The sequence below is a fragment of the Myotis davidii genome, unplaced genomic scaffold, assembly GCF_000327345.1.
Source record: "Myotis davidii unplaced genomic scaffold, ASM32734v1 scaffold534, whole genome shotgun sequence".
Taxonomy (NCBI): Eukaryota; Metazoa; Chordata; class Mammalia; order Chiroptera; family Vespertilionidae; genus Myotis; species Myotis davidii.
Window position 1 is genome coordinate 6,859,545 of NW_006286678.1, and position 14,030 is coordinate 6,873,574.

Sequence of the window (14,030 nt, forward strand, 5' to 3'; positions counted from 1 at the left end):
GACCTTTTTGTTTGAGCAAGCAGTTGAAGCACATTAAACCACTGCCATTTAGGGAAAGTTTGATATCAGTGTGGGAAACGGACAGACACCAGCCGAGGACCAACCAACCTCGCCAGCAGGCCGAAGGGTAGAGTCTCAGGCTGCTATGTTACACTTTCCTATCTTTTCCCCCTCCTTTTACTTCTCTCTAAAGATCAATGGGAAAAAATAACCTTGGTGAGGTTTTTAAAAAAAAGAGAGAGAAAGTTCAGTAGAATCCCACCTTTATTTTAGAGAGGAAAAAACAAATATGTATTTTGCCCATGAAAAAAGATCCCCCAAAATACACACTAAGTTTAATTCCTAAAAGAAGACTTAAATGATATTTCAATGTTTTGACTTTATCTTTTTTCTTTCTTTTTATATAATAAACATATATTGCTTCTATAACAACAACAAAACTCGTTACTTTTAATTTTGTAAAAAGATGCTCAACTTTGAAATATGCACCAAAAGTGAAGGCCACAAGGAAAGAAAAATATGTCCCTGGAAGACCAGACCAGGGAGGGCTTCTCCTGGCCTTTCAGGTGTGTTTGACATCCAATCACAGACCCATCTTCAAAGAAGCAGCTTCTGAGCAACCGTGGGGGTAAGGGGTGCCATCATAGCATGACCTCAGAACAGTGAAGACCATCATGCAACATTCTAAATGACATGGTGTGAGAAGGCTGGAAGGTGTGGAGGCAAGGGGATGGGACCCACCTGGATGGTCACAATCATGGACTCTGGCACACGTTTGGGTACACACAGGGGGCCTGGTACCACAGGGAACTGGAGGGTAGATCACTGATGCACCACAGTGGCAGGATAATTCATCAAAACCTGGTGGAGTAGCGGGTGAAACAAAATAACCCTTCATGAGTTTGGGATGAGTACACATATATTACACACACACACACACACACACACACACACACACACACACTTTTTTTTTCTTTTTGTGAAAATTTGGGGCTTATATTTCTAGAGAAGAATAGGCTACTTTTTTTTTTTAAATCCTCACCTAAGGATATTTTTTCCATTGATTTTTAAAGAGAGTGGAAGGGAGAGGGAGAGAGAGAGAAAAAAACACTGATGTAAGACAGACACAACGACTGGTTGATTGGTTGCCTCCTGCATGCCCCCAACCAGGGCCGGGAGTCTGCAACCTAGGTACGTGCCCTTGACTGGACTCAAACCTGGGACCCTTCAGTCCATAGGACGATGCTCTATCCACTGAGCCAAACTGGCTAGGGCTAGGCTACTTTTTATTTTTTAAGCTTTTATTCTGTGAAAAGTGTGGAGCAGACAGATAAAAAGTGTTTCATTTTTATCTACAATGAACTCTAAGACCATGAGCTTAAGACAGTGTTATATGTATTTTATAAACAATAGATCTATAGGCCATCTCTTTTTGAGAGAACAACATGAGACTTCCACTAAAGGTACAGCTCTTTAACTCTTTTGGTTAGGAAAATGATAGAGATTATGAGAGCACAGTAACAAACATACAAAAATATACATTTGATATAAACCTCAGAGAGCCACTGAAGCAATTAAAAAAATGTTTCATAGTATAATCAACATGATGGTGCTTGACATATAAAGTTGAAATGAAGCACAGAGCTACATGTGAGTTTATTAGGCACAGGTTATAAGCCAAATCAAAATGAGAGCTCACATGGGACAGTTCTAGGCAGCAGCCCACTTAACCCATAGATCCCAAGGGGAGCCAGTTCTCCAACTCGGGGTCTTGATAGAGGCCAGGCCCTTGGATCATGGTTCTCAACGGGGACACTAGAGTTTGGAAACGCTGGAACCTCTAGAATCTACCACTGCTCTTTTCTAGTCAACACTCTCCAGCAAACCCTTCAAAGGCTAGACGAGGTGGTAGAAAGAGCCCTGTAAATACAGTCAGGAGACTTAGGCTCCTGGTTCTAGACCTATTATTTATTTGCTCAGGGACTGTGGGCAAGTCCCTCTGAGCTTTTTGGTCAAATGAGGATACCAAACTTTTACCTATTCATTCAACAAAATTATTGTGAGGATGAGCTGATATATGTGGCTGGGTAAAGGGGCCATGTATGTTTTTCTGTAGAACTCCATGTGTATGATCTGTAACAAAACACTGACTCAACGCCTTTTTGAAATGAGATGAGCCTAGCATTCTAGAGAAAACATAATTATGGGAAATCTGACTTAGGCCTATCTTTTTTTAATTTTATTTTATTGATTTCAGAGAGGAAGGGAGAGAGAGAAACATCAATGATAAGAGAGAATCATTGATCGGCTGCCTCCTGCACGCCCCCCTACCGGGGGCTGAGCCCGCAACCCAGGCATGTGCCCTGACTGGGAATTGAACCAGTGACTTGTGGGTTCCTGGGTCAACGCTCAACCAGTGAGCCATACCCGGCTGGGCTTAGGCCAATCTTTTAATGCAGCAGTTCTAAAAGTGCCCTGTTGATCCCTAGGGATCCCTGAGAGCCTTTCAATAAGTCCACAAGGTCAAAATTATTTTCATAATAATACTAAGATATTATTTACTTTTTCTATGTTGGTGCAAAAACAAAAAACCTGCTAGGGCCTTAGGCAAATCAAGGCTGCAGGATCAAACTGTAATCATTGTATTTTTCACTGACAAGTACTTAATAGTAAATATAAAAATGTCAGTTTCACTTAAGAAAGTTCTTGATGAAGCAGCAAAAAAAACAAAAAAAACCCACCCCTGAATCTTGAATATGTATATGTTAATATTCTGTAGAATAAAATGGAGAATCTGCATATAATGCACTTTTGCTGCACACAAAAAACTCGGGTTGTGCCCTGGCCAGGTACTCAGTTGATTGGAGCATTGTTCCATATACCAAAAGGTTGCTGGCTGATTCCCAGTCAGGGTCACATACCTATGCTGTAGGTTCAATCCCTGGTTGAGGGAAGTATAGGAGGGTCACAATAAGTGGTTCTCTCTCACATCAATGTGTGTGTGTGTGTCTCCCTTCCTCTCTCTAAAATCAATAAAAACATGTCCTTAGGTGAGGATTTAAAACAAACAAACAGCCCTAACCGGTTTAGCTCAGTGGATAGAGCGTCGGCCTGTGGACTGAAAGGTCCCAGGTTCGATTCCAGTCAAGGGCATGTACCTTGGTTGCGGGCACATCCCCAGTAGGAGGTGTGCAAGAGGCAGCTGATCAATGTTTCTAACTCTCTATCCCTCTCCCTTCCTCTCTGTGAAAAATCAATAAAATATATTTAAAAAAAAAACAAAAAAAACAAAACAAATGGGTTTTGTTTTTTTTGAAGAATTGCACTTCTCTGGGTCGTGAGCTAAAGTAACTTTTTTTTGTCTAAAGTTTTACATATGTCTCCTTTTTCCCCAACTGACCCCCTCCCACACACACACTTTTTTTTTTAAAGAACACCATTTTTACTTGAAACAATGACTGACAAACTATGGTTATTTAGGCTTGGGTATTTGGCAGACAGTTTATAAAAAATGAACAAAGTGAGCCTGTCACTTTATGAAAAATGACTTTGCTGCCAATGAAAAAATTCAAGCTTCTGAATAAAAATAGAATATTTGGCCCTGACCGGTTCGGCTCACTGGATAGAGCGTCCGCCTGGGGACTGAAGGGTCCCAGGTTCGATTCTGGTCAAGGGCATGTACCTTGGTTGCAGGCACATCCCCAGTAGCGGGTGTGCAGGAGGCAGCTGATCGATCCTTCTCTCTCATCGATGTTTCTGACTCTCTATCCCTCTCCCTTCCTCTCTGTAAAAAATCAATAAAATATATTTAAAAAAAAAAAAATAGAATATTTGAAAATATGTAATTATCACTATGATGAGCTTGACAATTTGCTAATACTTTTCCTAAGAGTTTTCTGATGATAATTACAGTCGTGAGTTTTTAACAGTATAACACAAAATTTGTCAACACTTCAAAGATATGCATAACCCAGTGAGCAACTCTTTTCCAAATGATCAATGTATGACATTGTGAAATCATGCATGGGTAAAAGATCCATTCAAAATACAAGAAAAACCAATGAATTTCAATGTGACCGAGAATAAAAACAAAAACATTGACTTAAGCACTTTCTGAAATGAAGTTTTGGTGTAATAGCAAAAAAGAATACCCACAATAATTTGTAAAAGTTTTAAAATATTCAATTACTTATTCAACTAACTGTGTGAAGTTTGATTTTTTCCATATGCCTCAACTATATTGCAATAGATTGATATAGAAGCAGGTATGAGAATCCGCTACCTTCTATTAAATCAAGCATTTACTCTAATTTTTTTGAAAATATAGTTTTAAAAAAATTATTATTTATGTTAACATGCAATGGTAACTACAATTAAAAAAATGAAGTTAATATTTTAAAAATCTCTTCATTTTAGCTCTTCATATGATAAACATAGATAACTATAACTCACATAAAAAGAGTTCTTTAGGGTTCTCAATAATTTTTAAGAATGCAAATAAGTCCTGTGGCCAAAAAGTTTGCAAACTATTGCTAATAATACAGAGCAGTATTTTCAACCAGTGTGCTGCAAGAATTTTTAAAACATGCAATACCTATTTAGTCAGGGGCATTGACCTCTTTTCCCTTAGATTGTCAAATAATCAAATAATAAAATGACAACAGCCAACACAACAATAGCTGTCCAGTGTGAATGTCCTGTCCTGACCATAAATATACAGGTCAATAATACAGTTGCATCTTATTGGTCACATAGCATAAGGTTGCATCTGATGGTTAATTGTTGGTACCAAAAATTCTTATAAACAAGTATAGGCACCTGATTTTTTTAAATGTCACTTTGGAGTGACATTTAAAAAAGTAGGTAACTACTTTTGTGTGTGTATGTAAATCAAATTATACCTATATTTTTTGTCAGATCGGCAAAAAATATAATACATTTCTTGGTGTGCCGCAGAATTTTAGTAATTAGCTTATGTGTGCCATGAAATGAAAAAGGTTGAAAATCATTGACAGAAAAATTGCTAAGGACAGAACCTGGGTCTATAATATTTAAGAAGCAAGTAGCAAAAGAGGTATCCATTAATAAACCTGACTCCATCTTAGGATCACTGCCTACATCCCACATTTCATACATTTAGGGACAATATAGCACTAGGAATAACTTTTTTTTCTTAAAGTCTTTTTTATTCTTATTATTTTTTTGGTTAATCTTTACTCGAGGATATTTTTCCATTGATTTTTTTTTTTTTTTATTGGTTGCCTCCTGCACATGCGCCTGATCACAGCCCGGGCCAGGGAGGAGCCTGCAGCCAAGGTATGTGCCCTTGACCAGAATCGAACTCTGGACCCTTTGGTCTACAGGCTGTCTTTCTAATCACTGAGAAAAACTGGCTAGGGCACAGAATAACATTTTTAAAAAACTTATTATATCTGAAATATTAAGACTTATTAGTTCAGTAATTCATACCACTCTAAGCATATCATTCTCTCAAAATATATTATGCCTAAATTCCCAGAAAATTCTTATAATAAAGTATACAATGGAGACACTCACTGGCTTGCCAGCATGTCTGGCAGTTCCCACGATGACAAGGTTCTTCACATCTATGAAGGCCACAACGAAGTTTCCTCCCACAAATCAAAGGACATTTGTGCTCCTTATCCTAGGAAGAGGATTATATTTGTTTACAAAATTATCTCTATTTTGTTTTTCATAAACAAGATAAATAATAATAATATATAGATTTATATAAAAACCTAAGCGACCGTCACTGACACACACTGACCACCAGGGGGAAGATGCTCAACACAGGAGCTGACCCCTAGTGGTCAGTGCACTCCTGTGGTGTGTCTTGCCCACTGTGCCGCCGCGCCAACCGACCCCCCGAAGCAGGCCAGCCCGAGGGACCCCATCCATGCACGAATTTGTGCACTGGACCTCTAGTAATAATAATAATAATAATAATAATAATAATAATAATAATAATAAAAGCTCTCCATATTTATGAATGAAATGATGTCTGAGTTTAGCTTTAAAATAATCAGGGGAGGCAGAGTTAGTGGAGATGTGGGTATATGGGACTAATAGTTTCTCTGCTTTTGTGTATGTTAGAAATTTTCAATAACAAGACGTCTTTAAGCCTTCAAACACAAGCTTATAAATAAGTCTTGATATACTGTACAAATTTATTACTCTTCACCATGTCAAAATTTAAAACAATTATGTATTTTTTATATGTACACACATTTACATATATGTATTAAGTATGTACTAGTATATGTGCATTACCTTGCTATTGATACTGTGTTATCTGACTGCCAGGAAGTGCTTTCTTTATTTAGTTCCACAGAAGTGAATATTACAGATAACTAAAACTTGCTCCTTTCAACAATGCCACACACATTTTACCTACTAACTTGACCCAAGGAGTATATGAAACCTGAAGCCCGAGTTACTAAGTACAGGCCAGTCTGTGCGCTGGGACAGCACACAATCTCCTGTGGAGAACTGCTCATCTAGCAGCCTTGAGCTCTGGGGCCTGAGGCCTCTGTCTTTCGTCTTTTTCTTCCTCCATGTTGCCACTGACTGACATTTTAACCTGACTGAGGTCAGCTTGATTGGGCAGCTGACTCCTCCTCAGGGAGCCCCTTTCAGTGATTTCTAAATCTGGGCTGCATTCCAGATGGCCGAGGCTTCCAGAAGCCCAGCTCCTGAATGAATGCAATCTGTGACTAATGATAGGTCCACTTACCACACAGCATATCTCATTACATTTATGCCGTCCACACAACCTTTTCTTGCTACACCGCTTGTCGCACATAAATGTAGCATCTGCTGTGGACAATTGAAAAGAAAAACAAAGCAAAGGCTATAACATATATCTGAGTGACTGCAGGCTTAAGAAATACAAATGTAATAATGAAAATAAGCACTGGCCAGTGTGGCTCAGTTGTTTGGAGCATCATCCCATGCTTCAAAGGGTTGTCGGTTCAATTCCCAGTCAGGGAACATACCCAGGTTGTGAGTTTATTCCCTGGTCAGGGTGCCTGTTGGAGGCAACCAATTGGTATTTCTCTCTCTCTCCCTTTCTCTCTCTAGAATCAATTAAAAAATTAAAAATAATTATGTAAATAAGTGGTAAAAATGTTAATAGTGAAAATGCATATTAAAATACAATTTTTCACTTGCCAAATTGTCAAAAAATAGAAAACAGAACGACTAATATATGGTATGTGTGAAGGTATGGAAAAAAGGCACACATATTTAGTGACAAGAGTATAAACTTTTGGAGTACAAATGTATCTATTAAAAATTTAAATAGTACCCTAGCCGGTTTGACTCAGTGGATAGAGCCAAGGACTGAGTCAAGATTGAAGGGTCCTGGTTTTGATTCCCGTCAAGGGCACGTACCATGGTTGCCAGTTTGATCCCTGGACTTGGTCAGGGTGCGTGTGGGAGGCAACCAATCGATGTGTCTCTCTCACATGGATGTTTCTCTCTCTGTCTCTCCCTCTCCCTTTCACTCTCTCTAAAAAAAAAAATTAAGTGGTAATTTCCATTTTAAGAAATTCTTCCTACAGACATACTTTCAAAAAAGGTAGGACACTAAGAGCCCAATAATAACAAAAACATAAATTAGACTTCATCAATATTAAAAACTTTTGTGCATCAAGGAACATTTTCAAGAAAGTGAAAAGATTTTCCCATTTGACTACCATATTTTCTCCTAATAGATTTTAGTGGCTATGCTTATGGGGCAGATTAAAGTTGCCATGATCTAAAGAGGGAGGATTTATTTGTGACCTCCTCTTATACTAAATGACTAAACAGAAAGAAGAAGAAAAAGGGGGGAAAAACAACCCACACACAATGGGAGAAAATATTTGCAAATCATGTTTCATAAGGACCTAGGATCCAAAATATATACATTAGGTCCTCGGGTTACGTCAGAGATCGGAACCCACCACATAAGCACCTATGTCACTCACATGGAGCACATACACAGCAGTAATGAAGTGAAACAGTAAAAAAAATTTAAAAGAAAGAACATTCCTGACCTTTAGTTGTGGTAAATAAATAACAGAAAACATAAAGTAGATATGTACATATGTCAAAATGACAGAACTTTTTCTTTTTTAATAAGTAAATGGAAGATGGCGACATAATCACAAAACGTAAACCGATGACTGTCTGTGAAGAACTCTTACAACTCAACAACAACACAATTTGAAACGGGTAAAGGACTTGAACAGATTCTTTTCCAAAGATACAGAAATGGCCAAATAAAAAGTTCAACATCATTAGTCATTAGGGAAATGAACATCAGAACCACAACATAGCACTTCACACCCACTTAGGACAGAGATAATAATATTAATAAAAATAAAAAACAGAAAATAACAAGTGTTAGGGAGAAATTGGAACCCTCACTGCTGGTGAGAATGCAAAATGGTATAGCTGCTGGCTGAGGCCCTGGTTCCAGGTATCCAATATCCTATCGAGCTTTAAGGGGATCAGGCATCAAAGTCTGTGTGTAAAAAAGTTTGCTTCATTAGTCATGGGTGGTGTAGCTCAGTTGTTTGGGTGTCGTGCCATGCCCTGAAAGGTTGCTGGTAAGATTCCTGGTCAGGGCACATGCCTGGGTTGCGGGCTCAATCCTGGTAGGTGTGCAGGAGGCGGCTGATTGATGTTTCGCTCTGGCATCGATGTTTCTCTTTCTTTCTCTCTCTCTCGACACTCTCTCTCTCTCTCTCTCCCCCCTTACTCTTTCTCTAAATATCAATAAAAAATATTTTTAAAAAAGCTTGTTCCATTAGATATTAGTTACCTTTGCTTCTCTTCAATATTTTATTATGAAAAATTTCAAACATATATAAAAGATTAAACAATTTTACAGTAAACACTTATATGTTCACTACCTAGATTATACCATTAGTTATTTTTCCACATATCTATTTTCTATGCACCCATCAATTTATCTTTTTTTAATGCATTTTAAGGTAAGTTGCAGACATGAGCACACTTCCCCTAAAATTTTCAGCACTTCATTAATAAGAATTCAATTTGTTTCTTTCTCTTCTTATGAGGTAAAGTTTACATACAATGAAATGCACAAATGTTAATTGTACCTTCACTGAATTTTTACGAACACATAATCCTATGGAACATTACCTTTACCCCAGAAAGTTTCCTCATGCCCCTTCCCAGTCATACCTTCACTTTTGAGACTGGTACATGGAAGCTCCTATGGAAAAAGAAAAAGTAACTACTTTAAGAATAAAAGGAACAAAACAACTATTGTATAATGCTAAATGTAACATGTATATCCCAAATGTACTCTACTTCTCTGGTGATTTATTCACCAACTTCACTAGCTGGAGCAAGATTAGCCCAGTCCCTATATTAATATGCTTTACTTACAACAAGGCCCCAGGCTTACTAATTTTTCATGCAAATATAATTGTAACAATCTTTGTGGTCTGTCCTCCAAATGCACAGATTAGGTATTATAAATCTAAATGGAAAGAAGGGCTGCTAAAGGCAGGCAAAGCAAAGAGAAATAACTGCCTATTAAGGGTATATAGACAAAACAATAAAAAATTGAAAATATGTAACAATCCGGTGTCATTTAATGCAGGAGCAAATAACTCTACACACTTAAGAGCATTACTGACAACCTAGCTGAACTGCAGCAAAGTGGGATTAGAGTACGTACACCTTTGGCATTCAAAGTTTTATTACTGTGGTTTGCATTGTGTGAATGGTTCCAAAGATCTATCACATGTAATTTTGTTGAAGCATGATCCTGAATAACATGAGGCTGGTGCATGGGGAACAAGCCAGTCATTTGGGGTAGAGTGAACCTGGCTGGCTGTCCAACAACTACACTCGTATTTGGCTTTGATGCCATTTACAGGTTGCATTGTACTCAGAAATAAGTAAAATGATAAGAACATTAGTTCTTAGTGAAAATCACCCTGAAAATAAAAAGGGGCAACCACTAAAATTGATAATAGAAGTGAAGAGGTCAAAGAAATTGAAGCTTTTGGCTAGAAGATGTTTTAGATAAATTAATGAGTTGGCTAGGTTTGATGATACCAAAAAACTCTATATGCTCTCTAGAGATAGAAAGCAAAGGTGACTCATGAAATTGCCTGAGTGAGTCTTCCAGTTAATGCTAATCCTAGGCTGTACAGAGAAAATGACATGCTGGAGTGGTATCTACAACTGTAGGAAAAGGCAGAGCTCCCATGAATCTCTATAATAAATATGAACTACTAATAAAAACTTAAGCACAGTATTCTTTGTAAAGAGGCAGTAATATATTACATATATTTCTCAAAGACTCCCACCAAAGTGATTAAAACAACCTTTGAAGCTTTAAGAAAGTTTAACTTATCTAGAAAACTTACTTCCATGGAAAAGGTCATTCCATTACAAAAGACAATTCATGAAAAATCTACATTCATGAAAAATCTGGCTGGACAATGAGTTGATGATTACCAGCATTTTGAAGAGATTTTTTTTTTTACTTTGTCAAAGGGTTGAACAGAATTCATGTATTGAGAGTGAATTTGTACAGCAATTTTACAATAAGGCTTTTATTTGCAAAAATTTACACGTAGCTTTTTAAGAATACTCTCACTGCCATAGGGTCCACTATTAAGAGGGAGTGAGGACACAGAGTGAATGAGAAGCAAAAAAAGGTGAGTGAAAAAAGGATTACTAGGAAGAAAGAAGCAAATCGACAGTAACCATTTTGAGCTCATGCGTCCCAACATTGCTTGTGATTCTTTGTCACAGAGAGCACCTCTGGACATTACTAAATTTGTGATTACTAAATTATAACATCTCAGTTGTATTTACAAAGCATAAAGCGGCCTTCTACCTGACATTCAGAACTCCTTTCTGCCCCTTGTATTCTGTGGTTTCTTTCAGGAAAAACAAACAAAAAAACTACAATGCTCACATAACTTTTGCAGGTAGACTGTGGTTTTACATTTTGTATTTTATTCTGAAGCTTAACTATTAATGCATCTCCCAATTATGGATTATATCCTCAGAATCGTTTTTAAGTCAGCTGACACCCAGACCTTGGGCTGTATTTAAGAAATAGAACCAATGGCTCAGGATTCTGTCTGCACCCCAGCCTGTGCTCTGCTGGGACGGAGCCGGCATGCACTGAAATGACTAGCAGGTCAGAGAGCAGTGTAGATCAACATTCAGTTTGTTCCTCAAGTTGATTACCCAAAGACTTCCACAGGAAGGCTTCCTGACTCTTCTGGTACAGACAGAGGGATGGGCACTAAGGTCTAATTTCAAAATGATAAGACACCCTTTTTATAACACAAAGTCCAATTCAAACTGCCCAGGGTAGAAAGTAGACACACTGACTAAACTTGTCAACTTATAAAACAGTTGTATAATGAGTAACCGTGACTTTGAGAAGTCTGACTTTCGTTACTGGCTTCTGGGAGGTAATATTGAAGCCTTTGCAATATTATGCCAGATAGAAGTGTCATTGTTTGTCTGGGGCCTGGGTCACAAGTAACTTGGGTTCTAGTCTAATAATATGATTTAGGGTCAGGATGGCCACACTGGATAGTCTTAGGGTGGGAGATGACCACATTGGAGAACCAATGATGTGATTTAGGGTGGGGGCTTTGGGCCACACAGTATTAGTAGATCTCTGGAAGGACTGGAGACTGAGATCAGCTACACTGGCAGTCAATCATGGCTATACAATGGAACTTCAATAAAAGCTGGGGAGCTTCCCTATTTGACAATACTCCACTGTACACACTGATGCTGAAAAAGTAACAGTGTTCCAACTCCATGGGGAGAGGACAACTGGAAGCTTCACATTTGGTACTTTCTCTGACTCTGCCCTACATGCCTCTTCCGTTGGGTGACTTTAATCTGTATCCTTTTCCTGTAATATACTGTAACAATGACTATAACAGCTTTCACTGAATTCTGAGAGTCCTTCTAGTGAATTATCAAACCTTGAGGGTAGTTAGACAACTAATTCAGCAGTTGTCTAAACTCTTGCAGTAGGTGTCAGAAGTGAGGGCGATCTTGTGGACTATGTTCCCTCTAACTTCTTAGTTAATTCTTTGCATCAGTACTATTGTTGTTCTCTTCCAGCATCTAGCATTATCACACTTGATTTGCTGAGCTATACTTGCCTTATCCCCATGACTGGCCTCTGAGCTTTTATTGCCAATCCCCTCTCCACCCCAGATATCTATCCTACAACCATAGTAGGTGTCAGTATACACTGGCTAGACTAAACAAATCATACATAGTATGACAAGAATAAAACTGAGGTTATTTTGATCGCCCCCCCTCTTCCATAATCACCAATTTAAAAGGCACTGGTGGCAAAAACTCTATCATTTTTTAGGATTTACCTTTGTTCTGAAAGAGCATCTGCAGGAAATAACTGATGTGCGAGAGCATGGTCCACAGTCTCCTTCATGGCAGAGCTTTTCACAGGTATGAATGAAATCTTTAATAAAAATGAAAAGAGCTAGGAATGAAAATTGCAACAACTCATTGCAGATTCCCCCACTCATTAGCTACATTGGTCTTCTACCTCTGTTCCCTAAAACTCCAGAATCAGAGTTGAGGAAAGAAGGATATCATCAATGCTTTCCCCACTATTTTCCCTTCATCCAGGAGGCTGCGCCTTTTCTAGCAAGGACAGAGTCCAGCAGTAGTTACTGGAATATGCTTTGGATTGCAAGGTGCTTTGCCTAAGTAAAAGAACAGATCTGTTTTGCCCTGTGTGGCTCAGTTGGTTGAGCATTGTCCCATGTACTGAGAGGTCTTCCGTTTGATTAACGGTCAGGGCATATGCCCGAGCTGTGGGTTTGATCCCAGGCAGGGGCAGTGCAGGGAGGCAGCTGATCAATGGTTTTCTCTCATCAATGTCTCTCTCATCTCTTCTAAAAATCAATAAAAAGAAATTTTTTTAAAAAAGATCACATCTATCTCTTTCCTTATTTAGGCCCCAAGTCTCCAGGTTATACTTAAATCTCCTTAAAATTGTAGCCATGGATGATGTTACTAAAGTGCTCCTGACTGGAAATCATCTGAGAATCAAAAATGGTAAGAAGCCATGATCTACAATCTCATAGACTCGAGCTCTGTGAACATCAGGTGATAGATGGCGTGCCATTCATGCAGTTAAGCAAGGTTTAGGACAATTCCTGTCTCAAGGGCCCCTCATAGTCTCTTCAGTTTAATTGTATCTTTGATTCCAATGTCTATTTCCCGAAGGTAACATATAGTTGGATCTTGTTTTTGTTTAATCCATTTACATTGTTATTATATTATTAATATTTGGATTTACGCCTGCCATTTCACTTCAGTTCTTTTAAAAAAAAATTTTTTTATATATTTTTACTGATTTCAGAGAGGAAGGGAGAGGGAGAGATAGAAACATCAATGATGAGAGAGAATCAGTGATTGGCTACTTCCTGCATGCCACACACTGGGGATGGAGCCTGCAACCAGGGCATGTCCTTTGGGAATCAAACTGTGACCTAATGGTTCATAGGTCAATGCTCAACCACTGAGCCATACCTCCAGCAAGAGTTATTTTCTTAATGGTTATTTTAGGGCTTACCATATGTGCCTTACCAGAATCTACTTCAGATTTAAATAACTAACCTAATTCCAGTGAGATAGAGAAGGCTTATTCCTATATAACTATATTCCCTCTTCTCTTTTGTCATATTATTGTTAAACATAGGACAGCTATATGTTACAAACCCAATAATATACTGTTACTATTTATATATGTTATGGTCCATTAAAGAAGTTGAGAAAAGAGAACAGTATATATTTATAGTTTGTTATATTTATCTTATTAACCATTCCTGGTGTCCTTCATTTGTTCCTGTGAATCTGAGTTATCATCTGGCATCATTTCCTTACTCCAACACAACATTGATCCCACCCACCTCCTTTGTGCTGTTATTATCAGATATATTTCTACAAATAATCCAATTACATACATA

The 14,030-nt window shown here is 38.1% G+C and overlaps 1 protein-coding gene across 3 annotated transcripts in view; it reads right to left on the reverse strand.

Annotated features, from left to right (window-relative positions):
- NFX1 (nuclear transcription factor, X-box binding 1) overlaps positions 1 to 14,030 on the reverse strand; it is a 58,551-nt gene that overhangs the window by 23,017 nt on the left and 21,504 nt on the right. Inside the window, exons 10-14 of one of the 3 annotated variants that reach the window (XM_006758586.2) lie at positions 12,417 to 12,514; positions 9,217 to 9,247; positions 6,755 to 6,834; positions 5,557 to 5,665; positions 742 to 861 (exon numbers count right to left, since the gene is read on the reverse strand). In XM_006758586.2, the coding sequence (XP_006758649.1) occupies positions 742 to 861; positions 5,557 to 5,665; positions 6,755 to 6,834; positions 9,217 to 9,247; positions 12,417 to 12,514 (438 nt within the window). Of the gene's footprint in view, positions 1 to 741; positions 862 to 5,556; positions 5,666 to 6,754; positions 6,838 to 9,174; positions 9,248 to 12,416; positions 12,515 to 14,030 lie in introns of all 3 variants that reach the window. The other 2 variants (XM_015560577.1, XM_015560576.1) reach the window with 2 other exon arrangements.